Source organism: Silurus aristotelis (assembly GCF_946808225.1).
Source record: "Silurus aristotelis genome assembly, chromosome: 2".
Taxonomy (NCBI): domain Eukaryota; kingdom Metazoa; phylum Chordata; class Actinopteri; order Siluriformes; family Siluridae; genus Silurus; species Silurus aristotelis.
Window position 1 is genome coordinate 4359416 of NC_139575.1, and position 18164 is coordinate 4377579.

The following is an 18164-nucleotide window of genomic DNA, read 5'->3' on the forward strand; positions in this document are numbered from 1 at the left end:
GAAATGTGTTCGCAGTTCTCCTGGACATATTAGTTCATCAAACACACACACACACATTCACAGAAAAAAACTCGTTGACCATCTTAATTAAAACTCACGCTTTATTTCATCTCAAATAAAAAAACAATCAATATTCTTACAACTGTAATTACTCTTCTCCTCTGTGATCTTACAGCATACTGAACATATCGCTGAGATGATCACCACCATCATCATTCTGACCTTCATCCCACATAGTAAAGCTCCATCCCTGACCCAAACCTGCGTCTTCCCACATCATAAACTCATCCTCCAGTCGCAGTGTGTTGAGGAGTTCATGTAGACCGAAGGCCAGGAAATCACCGTTACCATAGGAACCGTGCTGGTCATCACCCTGCTTCTTCTCCATTTCAATGTTTTGGTCGTAAACTCTCCGTTGCGCTCGGTTAGACAGCACCTCGTAAGCTGAGGAGGAAAAAGTTTAGCAGAGAAGAAAGTCATGATGCACAGGAAGAGAAAAAAATCTGTAATAGAGATAACGTGTGTGTGTGTGTGTGTGTGGATACACACCTTGAGCAAGCTGTGTGAAGACATGTTGAGCATCTGGGCTGTGGTTCCTGTCGGGGTGAAGCTTCCGGGCCAAGTGGTGAAACGCTTTCTTAATCTCTCTTTCAGAGGCCGAGCGAGGAACTCCTAACACTGAATAATAATCAGCCAAACACACGGATACACACACGAACAGCAGCAGCACAAACATGTGCATTGCCAGAGCCATTGACTGCCTGTGCATGGACACACACACACACACAAACACACACACACACACACCCTGATCATTAGCTAATCTAGAAATCTTCCAGAAAATACACCTTCACTAACTAAATTTTTTTTTATGATGTGTGCGATATATGCTTAATAATTTATTAAATAAATAATAATAAAAAATAAGTGTATTTTCATCTGTGATAGTATTGTCTATCTATACTATATGGACAAAAATTTGTGGACACCTAAACACATCCCATTCCATATTGAGTCTCCATTTGCTGTTATAATAACCTCCACTCTTCTGGGAAGATGTTCCACTAGATTTTGGAGTGTGCTTGTACATGGGTATTAGTGAAGTCAGATACTAATGAAGGTGAGGTGCAGAGGCCTGGGGTACAGTCAGTGTACACATTAATCTCAAAGATTTTCACTAGTGAAGGAAAGCATTCCCCTTTATTTTGGTGACAAGCTGAGGGAGGCGAGATTTAGATGGTTTGAACATGTGCCGAGGAAAGACATGGGGTATATCGGTAGGAGAATGCTAAGGATGGAGCCACCAGAAAGGAGGAAAAGAGGAAGGACAAAGGAGGAGGTTTATGGATGTGGAGAGGGAAGACATGCTTTTATTTGGGTTTAAAGAGAGAGATGTAGAGGACAGGGGGGTATGGAGACGGATGATCCGCTGTGGAGCCCCCTAATGGGAGAAGCCGAAAGAAAAAGTAGGAAAGCAGTCCTCTTTAGTTGTATTTCGACGCTTCACCACTAGAGGGAGATTCACAGTTTACCAAATCATGATAATTTACCTATGTGACATCACAGTGCACCTTTCTCCATTCACCAATCTCTCGACCGAGTGCTTAAAAGGTCTAACACTGAGCAGCATTCGTCCTCACGAAACATATCAAACAAAAGCTGCCAGATGACAGCAAAAATCACACCACACAATCAAATCTTACACCTAGTAAAGTTTGAGTGTTCGGAGTCCTATACTGTGAACACACTGGGGTGAGTACAATCTCCTGATCAGGGTACACCAGATAACCTTCCTAACAGATAGTGAAACGTCCTTGGTCTTTTGAGCCATATAGTAAACCTTCTTAACAAATAGTCTGGGGCTTTACAGCAGGAGAGCTTCCACATTTTCCCACCCATGTAAAGCATATCTTCATGGAGCTGGCTTTGTGCACAGGGGCATTGTCATGTTGGAACAGATTCGGCTCAACTGAAGGGAAGATTTCATGCTACCAAATGCATCAGAAGACGTCCTTTACAATTGTGTGCCTCCAACTTTGTGGGAACAGTTTGAGGAAGGGGATCCAAACCTGTTCCAGCATGACAATGCCCCTGTGCACAAAGCCAGCTCCTTGAAGATCTGATGTGCATGGTTTGTAGTGGTAGATCTCTTGCTATAGAGCTCCAACCCAAATGATCACCTTTGGGATACATGTGAATGCTGACTGCACCCCAGACCTCCTCACCTCCATCACCACCTGACTTTACAACCAGCCTTGTAGCTGAATGAATCTCCACAACATCTTTCCAGAAGGGTGGGGGTTATTATAACAGCAAACAGGGACTAAATGTGGAACTGATGTTTAATAAAAATAAATGAAATGGTATTAGCTGTTGATATAATCCTTTTTTTTTTAAACACATAATGGAAGTCAGCCATTTTCAAATAAAATAAACCACATCTTGTTTTTCTAATTAATTTGTGCAAGGATTCACATTTATTCGGAATAAGCAGGAATAATTGTACAAAAGTGGACATTTGGTAACTACCTTATAAAAAAACAAAAACAACAACAACCATAAAACAAAATCTGGGTTTGTACCGTTTGCACAGCGTGGTGTAGTTCCTCCTCCGGACAACAGGGGGGCAGTAGCGTCCCGGGGTCTTTTCACTTCTTTTCGTTATCTGACCGTGTTTTGGGAGAGGAATCATGGTGTAAACACACGGCCATGGCTGATGAGCAAGAAGGAGCTGAGAACAACAACAACAACGACTACGAAGTGAACGACGACATGGGGAACCAGCTGCAGCTCTTACCGGGTGAGTGTTGGTCTGAACGCGGTGGAAATGATCTTCCACCACGCTGACACCCTTCCACCCCGAGAAAAGGGAAAGAAGAAAAAGCTGGGTAACTGCGCACTTTTCCCAGGCCAGACACCTGATCGGGGGGGAACCTGAGGACGAACCTGAGATTTTACACGTTTCATGTTTTGTTCAGATCTGATCTTAGAGGGATCTGAGAGTCCTTCATCCAAACAGTCTATGGTTTCAGACTGAAAATGAAGCAATACAAGGGGAAAAAATGCATTAAAGTCAAAATGAAACCATGAACCAGGTCTGGATCTGGAATTCCACCTTATTTTATCAACAAATCAGATGTGCACTTGTTTTTATTTCAGGCGGTTAAGGTTCATTTCCTACCTTATAATAACATCAGAACCAATAGCTGAAATGATTGACAGCTTCCCCACCACATGAAGCCACGCCCATTTATTCTATTCCACTACATATTAGTGTAAATATAAATGTTTTGACCCCCAAGCAGGCTGTTGCTTTCAGTTAAGTTCAAAAGAACTTCCTGACTTCATAAATGATCAAAGCAAAGTGGGTTCCAGACGTCCTATCCTGGGACCATTTCCTGATATGAAGACCTCCATTCTTCTGAGAAGAAAAGTATTGGAGCAACTGAATTTTCCATCCATATGTGGTTCTTCTCCAAACTTCTACCACAAAATCGGAGGCACACAATTGTGTGTTGCTGGAATCCCAACCCAAAACCTGTTCCACGATGACCATGCTCCTGTGCACAAAGCCAGATCCATGAAGATGTAGGATGGGGTGGAAGATCTCCACAAGTACCCTCCACAATCTAGAACATCTTCCATTTATCTCACTAATCCAACTGAGGTGCAGGTGAGGGTTAAGGGCCTTGCTCAAGGGCCCAGCAGTTGATGTCAGGTTTCATCCTGGTACTGTAATTGGATTGGAAAAACCCCCCAGAGGTATCCCCCCATCCCTATGTATTATATTTGGAGCTTAGTGTAGCTAGATGTAGCTGAGGTTGAGGAACTGATGCATCACGCTGTTTTTTTAAGGTTTGGGACACGCCCACAGCCGCTTGTGCAACCGTGCGAGATCCTAATGTTCTCTGTCCTTCTGTAGGAAACGAGGAGGAGGAGGAAGACGACATGGAAACGGAGGATCGGGACAGCGAGGGTGCAGAGAAGCCGAGCATCATCAACTTCGACCCCAGCCTTCCCACCTCGCACGCTGTGAGATCATGATTCTGAGAAGATGTTTCTGGTGAAATGTTTGTGACGTGTGTAATGTTTTTACTGTCATTCCAGCGATAAGTTCGACTATGATATTAAACATTACAGTCAGGGGACAAACAAAAAAAGTGCAAGAGCTTCTCTCCTGATTTCCCATTTTACTGCAAGTTCTACATCATCATCATCATCATCATGAGGAAACCAGACTCGGGAGAGATGTTCGAGCGAACACCAGACACAGAATCCCCGAATGCAGTGCAGGGTGTTGATGTTTGAACAGGGAGACGATGGAGATGGACAGAATAAAAGACATGCAGCATAGTAACGTCGCAGTAGATACATGTCTTTTTTATTGTTGGGAAAATTGCTGCGAATACGACCAGCAACCGGATTCGCGTCACGCTCCAGGGAGAAAACAAATCAGGCATCTGAGTGGTTACGGCTCTGGGTTACTGAGCGGAAGGGCGGGGGTTTAAGCTCCTTTCTTTCTTTCTTTCTTTCTTTCTTTCTTTCTTTCTTTCTTTCTTTTGTTCGTTCTTTTGTTCTTTCATTCTTTCTTTTATTTGTTAGTCCTCTTTTCCCTTTTCTTTCTTTCTTTCTTTCTTTCTTTCTTTCTTTCTTTCTTTCTTTCTTTCTTTCTTTCTTTCTTTCTTTCTTTCCTTTTTTCCTTCCTTCCTTCCTTCTTTTTCTTTCTTAATTTCTTTTTCTTTCTTAATTTATTCGTACCTTAAAATTCTTTCTTTCATTCTTTTCTTCCTTACTTCTTTCTTTCTTTCTTTCTTTCTTTCTTTCTTTCTTTCTTTCTTTCTTTCTTTCTTTCTGATTCTTTTTTCTTTTCTTCCTTTTCTTCCTTTCTTTCTTTTAAATTCTTTCTTTCTTTCTTTCTTTCTTTCTTTTTTTCTTTCAGATTCTTTTTTTCTTTTCTTCCTTTTCTTCCTTCCTTTCTTTCTTCATTCTTTTAAATTCTTTCTTTCTTTCTTTCTTTCTTTCTTTCTTTCTTTCTTTCTTTCTTTCTTTCTTTCTTTCTTTAGATTCTTTATATCATTCCTTTCTTTCAGATTCTTTGTTTCTTTCTTTTCATTATATATTTACTAAATTGGACGGCAGGGCGGTACGACTATAATCAATGCTGCCTCTATTTCGTGACGTGTCTATCGGTTGTACATCGTCACGTGACACTAGTTCGCAGGCCCGTTTCTGTACTTGCGCGAGTACGAATGTAAAGGCATGAGGAAGAAACCCTGAGAGGAATCAGACTCATCACTGAATGTCGGTTTATTACAGTTCCATCGATGTCGAGGTGAAAACAAGCATCGCTATCTTCAGCTAGAAATGGAAAAGAGGTGAAGCCCAATGCACAGATTCGGGGAAGTTGTCGAAGTGCATCAGTGTAGGAAAGTGAACGTATCAGTGTGTGAAATAAAAATGAATGTTTTTTTTTTCTTTGTAGCTCATATTAGTCTACATTTTCACTTCTATTACATTCTTTCACTTTTACTACATTATATACTTAACTTGTTACTTATATGACTTCCTGTTGTGTGTGTTTGTGTCAGTACCTGGGTTTAGACATGGAGGAGTTCCACGGGCGCACTCTCCATGACGACGACAGCGTGCAGAACCTCCCCGTCCTCCCTCACGCCGCCCTCATCCTGATCCCGGGTCAGACGCTGCCACTGCAGCTCTTCAGGCCGCAGGAGGTCAGCATGTTCCGCAACCTCGTCAGCCACGACCGGACGTTCGCCGTGCTGGCACACAGGTGAGCGCTCCATCAGGGAATCACACGCTTTTATCAGACGAGGTCTTGAAGGAAGAAGATCCATCCATCCATCCATCCATCCATCCATCCAAATATCGCCAATGCCTTCGTTTCTGTTCAATGTAAATCCTAGACCTTTTACATACGTATATAATAATCATCTTTTTTTTATATAGCACCTTCAAAAGTTGAACAAATTGGAAACAAAAATGACATTAAAAACAATAAAATAGTAAAATAAACATGACAAAAAAAACCACCAAAAGTTGGTTTTAAGAGCAAATAAAAACAAAAAACAAATATTCACCATCTCTTCTCAAAATGCATAAAGTATAAAATATATAAATTATAAAATTTCAATTCATGTTTGTTGCCTATAAGTTTATTCCCAATGAGTAAACCAGTGGCGACTGTAGCAAGGAAAAACTCCCCGAGATGCCATGAGGAAGAAACCTTGAGAGGAACCCGACTCAAAAGAGAGCCAGTTCTCATCTGGGTTGCACCGAATGTCCATTCATTACAGTTCCATCATTGAAGTTCAACTGTTTAAATGCAGAAATACATGTTAATTATAGTCTGAAGCTGTTGTAACTGACTGTTTGAAAGTGGTAGGTCAGAGTTTTAAGGCTCTGGGCTACTGAACAGTTGAGGTCAGAGATCTATAGCAGGAGATCTTCCACTAAAATCCATGTAAAGCATATCTTCATGGATGAAGCTTTGTGCACAAGAGCGTGGTCATGCTGGAACAAATTTGGGTCTCCCAGTTCAACCAAAGGGAAGATTTGATGCTAAAGCAATTGTGCGCCTCCAGATGTGTGGTAACACTTTGGGTAAAACACCAAATAACCAAACAAATCTCAGATGTTCAACTTTATTTTCATTCGTTTCCCCCCCCCCGCAGTCCGGATGTGGGCCAAGGAGAGCCGCCGGCGGAGTTCGGGACCACGGCAGAGATCTACGCCTTTCGCGAGGAGCAGGAGTACGGCATCGAGACCGTAAAAATCAAAGCAATCGGACGGCAGCGTTTCAAAGTGCGCGACATCCGTACGCAGGCAGACGGGTGAGGCTAACGCTTCGATGGTGGACGAGTTCACACCCGCGAACCAACGAACGCTTATCGAACGCTTTGTTTTTCAGGATTCGTCAAGCAAAGGTGCAGATTTTGCCGGAAAGGATTTTACTTGACCCTTTGAATGCAGTGCATCTGTCACCTCGCGTACACAGACGTGTTTCAGACGCCAGACCCACGCCAGAGCAGAGCCAAGTGCAACGCCGCCACACCTACAGACGGGTAACGAACACGCGGGACCTTAAAATACATATACCACAAACGTATATCTGTGTCGTTATTAAAGATTTTTTTTTTTCTCCTATTTTTTTTTTTTTTTTTTTAGAGGAAGTTGTTTATGGCTGGTATGACCCCGTGGCCCTCCTGGGTTTACGCCCTGTACGATTCGGTGAGTTCTTATTCGTAAGTGATGCATTTTTATTCGTACATACAGTAGATCAGACTGATAATGTGCATAACATTTTCTCTGAGGTACTTTATTAGAACAATAAAACAAAAAAAACTTAAAACAATCGTAGAAATTACAATAAAAGGTTTTATTGCGACGTCACTGTTTGTCTGCTGAAACGTCTACGAAAAATGTATATTATCAAAACCGAAACAAAATGAATGAAAGAACAGTTTTAACAAATTTGTTTTTTTGTGCAGCTTTTCCTTGTTTACTAAAATAACTATACAATACGTAGTTAATAACAAACATCACATAATTTGTTTACAAAGTGTATTTATGACTGTTTTGTTTTGTTTTGTTTTGAAAAACATCAGCCAAACCGAAAGATTTATCTGGAAAGATAATAATAATTAAAAGAAAAAATTCAAAATATCAGTCGATATATCGCCCACGACGATATATCGGTCGAGTATTAGTACACATAGTCGAGCCAAAGCAGATCCATCATTTGGAGAACTTGTATTTAATTAGGTTTGTGATTATAGATTATATATGTTTTGTGTGTGTGTGTGTGTGTGTGTGTGTGTGTGTGTGTGTGTGTGTCATACACACAGGAGACTCTAATGAGCAGAGTGAAAAAGCAGCTCCATGAATGGGACGAGAACCTCAAAGATGAATCGCTGCCTACTAATGCTATAGGTATACACCACTCCATCTTCCACTCCTACCCATGTGAAGCATATCTTCATGGAGCTGGTTTTGTGCACAGGAGCAGGTTTGGGTCTCCTAGTTCAAGAGAAGGGAAAATTTCTTTGTGGTAACCCCATGTGGCTCGGGAAAGTCAGGTGTTAATTTGTCAAGGACAATTAATTTGTTTTTTTTTGTTTTTTTTGTAATTGGCCATTTAGTTGTTCCATGTGCCAGATGCCTTAATTAATGCACTCATAAATAATAAAAAATATATATTATATACAGTAAAATAGAGTATTTGTCCAATTGTTTAGAGACAAAAACAGATCTGGCAACCCGACTGGCTTCGTACTACTGATCAGTTTTGAAGTGTCGGTTTGTACATTTATAAATGTTGAGGTGGATAAAGCCCATGAATTCCTGTGTGTGTGTGTGTGTGTGTGTGTGTGTGTGTGTGTGTGTGTGTGTGTGTGTGTGTGTGTGTGTGTGTGTGTGTGTGTGTGTGTGTGTGTGTGTGTGTATATATATATAGATTTCTCTTACAGGGTGGCAGCATGTTTGCCAATAGACGATGCTCTGAGACTGCAGCTACTTAGGATCGGTAGCGCCATTCAGAGACTTCGCTGCGAGCTGGACATCATGGACAGGGTGTGTGTGTGTGTGTGTGTGTGTGTGTGTGTGTGTGTGTGTGTGTGTGTGTGTGTGTCTGTGTGTGTGTCTGTGTCTGTCTGTCTGTCTGTCTGTCTGTCTGTCTGTCTGTCTGTCTGTCATGCCCTAACCTACTGACTTGTTATCTGCTGCAGTGCACGTCCCTGTGCTGTAAACAATGCCAGGACACCGAGATCACGACCAAGAACGAGATCTTCAGGTGAGAACTGAACTTTCACTTGCACATATCAGTATGTCCTTTTTTGAACATCACATTCCACATTTATTTCCCTTTTGCTGTTATAAGAACCTCCACTCTTATGGGAAGATGTTCTGCTAGATTTTGGAGTGTGTTTGTGGAGATTTGTGTTAGTAAAATCAGGTAGTGATGTAGATGAGGTGAGGAGGCCTGGGGGTGCAGTCAGCATTCACATTCATCCCAAAGGTGTTCGATAGAGTTTTTAGCTCTAGAGCAGTCAGAGGTGGCAAAAGTACACACCTCCTTCATTTAAGTAGATATATTCAAGTTAAAGTAAAGAAGTTTGGGCTCTGACATGCAGGGGCATTGTCATGCTGAATCAGGTTCCAGGTCTTCTAGTTCAAGTAAAGGGAAAATTACATGCTACTGCTTCCGACTTTTTGCCAAATGGGTGGAAAAGGGCGGGCGTCCCAATACTTTTGGTCACAATCTATGCCCTATAAAACATTGACATGAAATTTATGCCCTTGTCTGAGCAGCTACAGGGTTCAGGGCCTTGCTCAGGGGCCCAGGAGTAATAGTTTGGTGTGGTTGGGATTGGACCTTAGGACTGACAGCAAAAAGAGTATTTTTTTATAGACAGACAGACAGACAGAACTTTGTCATTGTATAGTACAGGTATATATTGATAGATATGCTGACTATCGCATGGTATTCTGCTATTCAATACACTGTATATTTCTCTCTGTGTTCATGTGTGTTGTATGCCTTTATCCGTTCTGTCTCTGCAGTCTGTCTCTGTGCGGACCGATGGCTGCCTACGTGAATCCTCACGGTTACGTCCATGAGACTCTGACCGTGTACAAGGCCAGTAACCTGAACCTGATTGGGAGACCCTCCACCCTGCACAGCTGGTTCCCTGGGTGAGCACATCATCGTTAAGGGTTAGAGATGCAGCTGGTTTGCTATTACCTTAAATTCCATATAAAAACATTGATTAAACATTAGTAGTAGCGAAATTCCCAGACTTATCACAACTTCATTCTTATGTTCTTTTTCGAATTGTCCACCCACAGCGCCTGTAAAAAGTGTGGAAACACCCAGACGTTTCTGGTTTTTGAGAGACACGTGCATGTTCCTTTTGTTTCTTTGCTCCAAACTCGGTCGTGTGAAATTATAAAGATTTACTTCGACCAAACAAATATATAAATGTCCAGATGTTCACTTACCGTATTTTCCAGACTATAAGCCGCTACTTTTTTTCCACACTTTGAATCCCGTGGCTTAAACAATGAAGCGGCTAATTTATGGATTTTTCCGGGGTTTTTCCCGGTTTCACAAACTTCAAGCCAAAAAAACTGAACCCCATAACATTAGACCAATGAAATTGCAGAACGGCTTCAGGTGAACCAATGAAACTCTTTATAATAAATCAGATGCGCTCCCATTGAATCGGGCCGCACCACATCATAAATATGGATGTGGTTTCTCTGATGTTTGACCTGCCGCTCACTCGGACTGTCTACAGGAAATGCGAATCATTCGTCACGCTGAAAACAACCGTATATGAAAACACACTTCACCTGTGTTCTGAGCTGCACGGCATCGGGAGAAAAGCTTCACCGATGGTGATTTTAAAACGCACGACGATGCCGAAAGATAAACTCGAGAGAGAAATAGTTGTGAAAGGAAGGAGGAAGACAGTGAACAATGACTTTCTTGGTAGGCTACTGTTTAGATACAAGTCGTGTAACAGACACTGTCTTTCATTAAAGCCTGTGTAAAGTTCATTAGTTTCAGTGTAGACAGGCTTATAGACAGGTGCGGCTTATTTATGTTCAAAATTAAAATCTTTGTCAAATTCAGTGGGTGCGTTTAATAGTCCGGAAATTACGGTAATTTTTATTTTTATTTTTTTTGGAAGAGTTTTTCACAAACTCTGCATCCAAACATTCAGCTGCAATACTTTCTTGTAAAACTTTGCAAAGATGTTCTTCACTATTTGGAGAGTTCTTTTTTTTGTGGTCAGGACTCCTTTCACTGTGGGGGTGAGGCAGTCTGATCACATCTTCTCTCCTGTTCTCTGACTTTTACATAAGATCTTCTGTTAGAGACAAAATATCGCATTTGGACCCCACAAAAGTTTCTTCCACTTATTCACTGTCTACTTCTGTTTTTGTTTTTTGTTCTTGTACCGAGTTTGTTGCTTAGAAACAAAAGGAACAAACACATGTCTCAAACACTATAAAAGACTAGATCTTTCCATTTTTCAGACTCTGTATTTATCATTTGAACCCTGCCAGGCAGTGGGCGTGGCTCTGTCAGGCAGTGGGCGTGGCTCTGTCAGGCAGTGGGCATGACTTAGCCAGGCAGTTGGGCGTGGCTCTGTCAGGCAGTGGGCGTGGCTCTGTCAGGCAGTGGGCATGAATTAGCCAAGCAGTGGGTGTGGCTCTGTCGGGCAGTGGGCATGACTTAGCCAGGCAGTGGGCGTGGCTCGGTCAGGCAGCTTTTAGCGCTAAAACCACCTTTTTAATGTCCATTTTCTCATTCAGTCCATGTTTTCAACTCCACATAAAAACGCAAAGTCTGTAAATGTGAATGAACTCATGAATACGTTCACGAACCAATCAAATGATCTAATGAAGGGTAGAATCAATAAATTGCTGACAGATGAGTTCATGGATAAAAGAATGAAGTAATGAACAAATTAAAACACAAATAAACAACTAAATTGATGAAAGAAAGAACTAATGATTGTGAATGAATGAATAAATAAGAATCTAGAATCGTGTATTGAATGAACAAGTGAATGCACGAAAAAAGAAACGGTTGACCGAATGAAATCGGGTGACGGTAAAAGCAAATAAACGAGCGAACGCGTATCATTTCTGAGCTGATGAACACTTTAATTAACGAAAGACTGAATTAATGAAAGAGTATAAACTGTCTACAATAATTTTTTTTAGTAAATAATTTAACTAATGAATGTATGAAAAAGCAACTGATTAAGTGAATGAAGGGATGAACAGACTTTTGAACAATTTATTGAACAAATGAATGAACGAATGAATGAACGAATGACTGAATGAATGAGTGCACAAATGAGTGAACCCACTTTTGAATGATTTACCAAACGAATGAATGAAAGCGAACAAAGTTTTGAATGAATGTAAATCTGAATAATGAATGAACAAACTAATGACTTGCCCTATTAAGGATTTAATGAATAAATAAAAGTAAAAAAAAATCGCGTTTGTGTGTGCGTTTCAGGTACGCGTGGACCATTGCTCAGTGCCGAACCTGTGGTTCTCACATGGGCTGGAAGTTCTCGGCTGTCAAAAAGGATCTGTGTCCTCAGCGATTCTGGGGTCTGACCCGCTCTGCGCTCTTACCCACAATCCCTCAGGGCGAGGAGGGTGTTGAGGGCTCGCGCCTGCTCTGCCTGTGACCTCAGCACAACGCACATCGCATTTCACCCAGCCTCCATCACACACACACACTATACCCCGAGCGGATGAACTGGAGGAAGATGAAGAACCGGATAAGGAGAAAGAGGAAAAAAAAGAAACACTGAAAATTGTTTAAAGAGATTTATTAGAATCGGGACGTCACGCAACAGCGTTTTTTTTTTTCTCTTCACGCAGCAAGCGTGTGTATCATAATCGTCCTCTTGTGCATTTTTTTTTTTGCTGTTTGGTGTTGATCTAAATAAGCTTTTCAAATGTCAGACGAGGGATCTTTCTTTTTCCGTTTGGCCCAAGCACGATGACGTTTCACCTGTGTATATATGTGTGTGTGTGTGTGTGTGTGTGTATAGAAGTGTCGGCTGTGGTACCATGTGCCACTGGGACGGCTAAAAAAATGGACAGACTGTGATTTATATAAGAAAAAAACAGAGAAATCTCTTATTATTGACGTTTCGAGAGACTCGCGTATCTACTGTATTTTTATATTCTCCCCTCTCTTTTGTCAGTGACAATGTCTTTGTGTGTGTGTGTGTGTGTTAAACGCTGAAGACGTTCTCTTAAGACGTGTGTTTTTAGAACGATCTGTGTCTAGATTGAGAAACTTTGGGTTATAAAGGACTATACATTTACTATACACACATCATACACACAATAGAGCTTGTGCAGATTTCATCAGTCTCATGTTGCAGCGCCATCCCCTGGCGTATTTATGCCGTACTATTCCAAGGATTCATGCTGATCAGAACTAAATGCGCTAATAAAATCTGGAATGTGTTTTTTTTTTTATATATATATATATATATATATATATAATAAGTATTTAATAATATAAAGTTTTTTTTTTTTTATACCAGGCAGTTATTTGTCTGGGAGGGTTGCATCAGGGGTTTTTAAGTGTCCTCCTAATACTGAAGATTTACACTGATCAGGTGTAACATTATGACCACCTGCCTAATATTGTGTTATTCCCCCTTTTACTGCTAAACCAGTTCTGACCTGTTCAGCATTAACACTATGAACTTCTTCAGCAGTTTGAGCTACAGGAGGTCTTCTGTTGGATCGGACCACACGGACCAGCCTTCGCTCCCCACGTGCATCAATGAGCCTCCTCCACACGTGAACATGTCTCTTGGAGCACAATTGATAGATACTGACCACTGCAGACCAGAACATCCCACAAGAGCTGCTGTTTTGGAGACCCAGTTGTCTAGACGTCACATTTTGTCAAACTCGCTCAAATCCTTATGCTTAGCCACTTTTTCTGCTTCCAACATAAACTTTGAGGACCAAATGTTCACTTGCTGCCTAATAAATAAATCCACCCACTCACAGGTGCCATGATGAAGAGATAATCAGTGTTCTTCACCAGGCATAATGTTATAATGCCATAATGATATACCTGGTCGGTGTATTAAGATAAATAGATGTGTGAAGGGTGTATTTCTAGGTAATGGCCTGTGTTCTAGAGATCCCAATTTCCTGAGTGCTCCAGAACCAAAAGTCCTTGGGTTGTAGTCGGACCTGTTGCTGATCCTTATTCTGCTTTTATTCGGCCTACAACTTTAAACCTTATAAGTACAAGTGATCCAGTGGCGACTCTGGCAAGGAAAAGCTCCTCGAGATGGCATGAGAAAGAAACATCAAGAGGAACCGGACTCAAAAGGGAACCCCGTTCCTCTTCTGGGTGGCACCGGATGTCAATTTATTGCAGTTCCATCATTGTTGAGGTGTACTGTCCAGCGTTCATGCTACCTGTGGTCCTGAACCATTGTAGCAGACTTTTGATATTAATTCCAGTCCAAATTTATCCTCATAGTTCTTGAGTTGCTCAGTAATTTCATGGATCTTTAGGCTGTTCATGTGGATCCATCCCCAGCTGTCTCCAATTTGAAAAGAACTCCATCCAGAGGTAGGATGTTGTGATGAATAGGGTAGATCCGAAAAGAAGGAAGGGACAGGAACACTGGTCAGTGGTACCTCAGGAGCATGTTTAACTTGACTGAGAGGAAAATAAAGATTATTAAGTATTATTGTTTCATAAATGTTTAAAGACACTGTACAGTGAGATCACAGTGTAAGAAGGGACTCTAGCAAGACTTGCTATTGCAGCAGAACTAACAGAGAGCCAGAAGGTAACATACATGAAAGATTTCTAGGATAAGAGACAAACCACCCACACTTCCATCAACAAACCTGAGTGAATGTATGAGAGTGAGGGGATGACAGCATCCAGATATCCCAGTTCACCAAAACACTCAACAGTGATCCATCCAGAGCTGCTCCTTTACCTCATAAAAACTTACTGACTAAAAGGCTTAGTAAGTAAATAAATATATTTTAAGCCTAGACTTAAACAACGAGACTATGTCTGAGTCCGTAACCCTAATTGGAGGCGGTTCCATAACTGTGGGTTTGTGGTAGAGCGGCCTTACGGGTTCGCACTTTACTCAAATGATGGCAATACTCGCTGTGATGTTCCGTGTAAAGTGATGTTTATTTACAGCGTGCTCAAGTGCAAAGTCCAAAGTATTTACAACCCCACAGAAAAAAACAAGTGGACAATTACTTGACCAGAACAAAGACAATTACGAGGAGAGTAAAGAAACCTATATACAAAGTAGGCGCACCTGCTCATGTGCATTCACTACAATAGCTCTCTAATTTCACTTACTCCACAATACAACACTCCTACAACTCCTACAACTCCAACCTCGAATTGAAGTGGGAGACTGGTTTATAAAGGGTAAGCCCCTCCCCTTGGACTCAACCATCTCACCCAAAGGGGGTTTGGTAATTGGTAGCCAGTCACAGAATGGCTTAATAACATCATAAATATCATAATAAATAATAAACATGATAACAATAATAATACTAATAATAGCAATAATAATAATAACAGAAATTATAACAATACCAATAATAATAATAATCACACAAAAAAAATGTCCCATCAACATAAACTTGCTGACTTCCGGTTTTTACTGCGCAGGCGCGACGCAGCGCTGGCGTACAGGAAGGCGACTGGTCTCTGGTTGCCTTCCTCACCCTGGGTCAAGACTGCTCCAATGCCCACCGAAGATGCATCAACCTGGGTGGTGAACCGCTTTGTGAAGTCTGGACTGCGTAGGACAGGCTCTGCTCACATTCTTTCCTTCAGTGTGACGAAGGCTGTCTCACAGTCGTCAGTCCACTGTATAGGGTTCTTCCACTTGGGGCCTTAGCTCCCCGTCACCCAATCGGTAACCCAGGTAGTCTGCCTCAGCCTTGGCCCACACACATTTAGCCACGTTCAGTGTCAGGCCCGCCTCCTGGACCCTCCTCAGGGTCTGTTCGAGGTGGTTTAGGTGATCAGCCCAGGTCTTGCTATGGACCACCACATCGTCCAAATACGCGGCCGACCATTCTTCCCCGCCTTGCAGCACTTGGTCCATCAACCTTTGGAACGTTGCTGGTGCCCCGTGTAGGCCGAAGGGAAGAACTGTGAACTGGAACAGTCCTAGTGGGGTCCTGAACGCTGTGTAAGGTCTGGACGTCTTTTCCAGAGGCACCTGCCAATATCCCTTACACAGGTCTAAGGTGGTCACGTACTTGGCTCCCCTGATATTTTCCAGCAGATCATCAATGCGTGGCATCGGGTACGCGTCGAACTGGGACTGGGAGTTTATTAGACGGAAGTCAATGCAGATGCGGAGGGTGTTGTCCTTCTTCAGTACGATGACCACCGGACCACTCCATTCACTGCTTGACGGCTCAATTACTTCCATCTCCAGCATAGTCCTAACTTCTGCCTTCAGTGGCGCCACCAGCCTCTCAGGTACCCGATACGGTCTCTGTCGAGATGGGGTTGTATTGGTCAGGCGGATCTTGTGGTGTGCCAGGTTGGTCCGTCCAGGCCTCTGACGAAACAACGCCGGGTATCGACCAAAGAGCGTTTGCAGCTTAGCCTGTTTGGGTGCCTCCAGGTGTCCGAGGTGTACCTCTGCTGGCTGTGTCTGCCCACTAGCCTTTGGTTCCGGATGATCCTCCTCCTGATCTTCCTCCACCTTCTGAATGAGCAGTACCGGGTCCACCTTTTCGCTGGGAGGTTCTTTTCACTCCTTCAGCAGGTTAATATGGTAAGTTTGCTTTGCCTTGCCTTTGTCAGGATGATAGATTTCGTACGACGTCTGCCCCATCCTCCGTACCACACTGTAGGGCCCCTGCCACTTCATAAGGAGCTTACTCGTGGATGTTGGCAGCAACAACAGTACTTTCTGTCCTGGTCGTAGCTCTCTGGAATGGGCTTGCCGGTCATACCACGTCTTCTGGTACTTTTGAACCTTTTGGAGGTTCTCCGCTGCCAGCTTTCTGTAGTTTTCCAGAAAATCCCTCATCTCTAGGATGTACTGGACTATGCCCTTTTCAGCCTTCTTTTCTAAACAAGGGTCCTCCCAGTTTCTCCGGAGGAGATCCAGAGGTCCTTGGACCTGCCAACCGTACAGGAGCTCGAAGGGTGAAAAGCCAGTCGAGGCTTGTGGCACCTCCCGGTAGGCAAATAGCAAGAAAGGTAGCCATTTGTCCCAGTCCCTTCCAGTTTCAGACACAAACTTCCACAGCATGCTTTTGAGCATTTTATTGAAGCGCTCCACCAGTCCATCTGTCTGTGGGTGGTATGGACTGGTCTTGATAGCGGTGATCCCCAGCTGTCGGTGTAAATATTTCATCAGCTTTGAGGTGAAGTTAGTCCCTTGGTCCGTGAGGATCTCTTCTGGGATTCCCACCCGAGAAAACAGCTGAATGAGAGCATTTATTATCTTAGGGGTGGTGATGGAGCGGAGAGGAAATGCCTCGGGGTACCTAGTGGCGTAGTCACTGATGACGAGGATATACTGATATCCTGTACTGCTCTTTTCCAGTGGCCCTACTATGTCCATAGCGATGCGTTGGAATGGGACGGAGATTACGGGCAATGGTTGTAGAGGGGCCCTGTCTTGTAGTCGCACAGCACTGGTCTGCTGACAGGTGGGGCATGTGGTTCAGTACTTTTGTACATCCGTGTACAACGCCGGCCAGATGAATCGTGAGCTGATACGTGCGTAGGTCTTCTGCAGAGCCAGATGTCCTGCCCAGGGAACTGTATGTGCTAGATGCAGCACCACGGGGCGACAACATCTCTGCACCACCAACCTGGTTACATCCGAGGCTTGCATATAGAGGATATTGTTGTTAATGACGTACTGCTCCCCACACACGTCCGCTTGCTTGCCTTGCAACGCTTTCTCGAATAAATGTTTTAACGACTCGTCTGTGCGCTGCAGCTCCACAATGTTCACCGGTACAGTCCATCCACTCACCTCCAGTCCTTTGGTTTTAATCTCCGGCACCGGGGTACCAAGTCCTTTCTCTAGCCGACGTTGGCGACGTGATTTTCTGGGCCCCTTGGTCCCGCCTTGCAACAAGCTACTGTCCATGTTAGGCAACGGCTGCAGTCCCATCTTAGCTTGGGCCCGAGTGACGACTGGACAGACTAGCTGGATGTTGGATCTCGCTCGTTCTTCCTCCCAGTTTGCTTGTACCAGTTCTGGTAATACCGGTACATCACGTCCCAAAATAACATCCACCGGTAGGGTTTCCACAACAGCCACAGTGAGTAGGTATGTCTGCCTATTTATGGACACATTCACCTCGGTTTGGGGGTACTGTTTCACCTCTCCATGCACACATTGTAACTTTGTGTGATTCTTGAAAGACACACTGGTCAAGTGACATCTTTTCAGCAGTGATATTGAACTCACAGTGTCCAACAAAGCCTTCCACTCCTTCCTATTAACGGTCACTGGAACGAGTTGGGGGTTCCCCATACAGTTCAGTGTACTGTCCTCCTTCCTTGGGACATAACAAAACCCCGTCAGCTTGACCTTTCTTGCTGG

At 43.0% G+C, this 18164-nt stretch overlaps 2 protein-coding genes across 3 annotated transcripts; one reads left to right on the plus strand and one right to left on the minus strand.

Moving 5' to 3' along the window:
• Positions 1-83: 83 nt before the first annotated feature.
• On the minus strand, positions 84-2704 carry LOC310739112 (uncharacterized protein). Its single transcript, XM_083564751.1, has 3 exons — positions 2583-2704; positions 550-761; positions 84-444 (listed from the first exon to the last, which is right to left on the minus strand). The coding sequence occupies exons 1-3, from the start codon at positions 2690-2692 to the stop codon at positions 170-172; spliced, it is 597 nt and encodes a 198-aa protein (XP_083420877.1). The 5' UTR covers positions 2693-2704; the 3' UTR covers positions 84-169.
• crbn (cereblon) lies at positions 2623-13029 on the plus strand. 2 transcript variants are annotated; one of them, XM_083563457.1, is made up of 11 exons: positions 2623-2800; positions 3923-4032; positions 5589-5791; positions 6693-6851; positions 6929-7082; positions 7186-7248; positions 7866-7950; positions 8474-8589; positions 8745-8809; positions 9580-9711; positions 12059-13029. In XM_083563457.1, the coding sequence occupies exons 1-11, from the start codon at positions 2710-2712 to the stop codon at positions 12234-12236; spliced, it is 1356 nt and encodes a 451-aa protein (XP_083419583.1). In that variant the 5' UTR covers positions 2623-2709; the 3' UTR covers positions 12237-13029. The 2 variants fall into 2 exon arrangements, with proteins under 2 accessions (XP_083419583.1, XP_083419584.1); XM_083563458.1 differs by having other exon boundaries at positions 2666-2800; positions 3856-4032.
• The last annotated feature ends 5135 nt before the right edge of the window (positions 13030-18164 follow it).

Excerpts from the sequence above, each read along its gene's own strand:
- LOC310739112 (XM_083564751.1), bottom strand. The coding sequence starts at position 2,692 with ATGATTCCTCTCCCAAAACACGGTCAGATAACGAAAAGAAGTGAAAAG. Across the intron at positions 762-2,582 it reads TACACCACGCTGTGCAAACG|GCAGTCAATGGCTCTGGCAA; the intron begins GTACAAACCCAG and ends GTCCATGCACAG. Across the intron at positions 445-549 it reads CTTCACACAGCTTGCTCAAG|CTTACGAGGTGCTGTCTAAC; the intron begins GTGTGTATCCAC and ends TTTCCTCCTCAG.
- crbn (XM_083563457.1), top strand. The coding sequence starts at position 2,710 with ATGGCTGATGAGCAAGAAGGAGCTGAGAACAACAACAACAACGACTAC. Across the intron at positions 2,801-3,922 it reads CCAGCTGCAGCTCTTACCGG|GAAACGAGGAGGAGGAGGAA; the intron begins GTGAGTGTTGGT and ends GTCCTTCTGTAG. Across the intron at positions 7,083-7,185 it reads GCCGCCACACCTACAGACGG|AGGAAGTTGTTTATGGCTGG; the intron begins GTAACGAACACG and ends TTTTTTTTTTAG.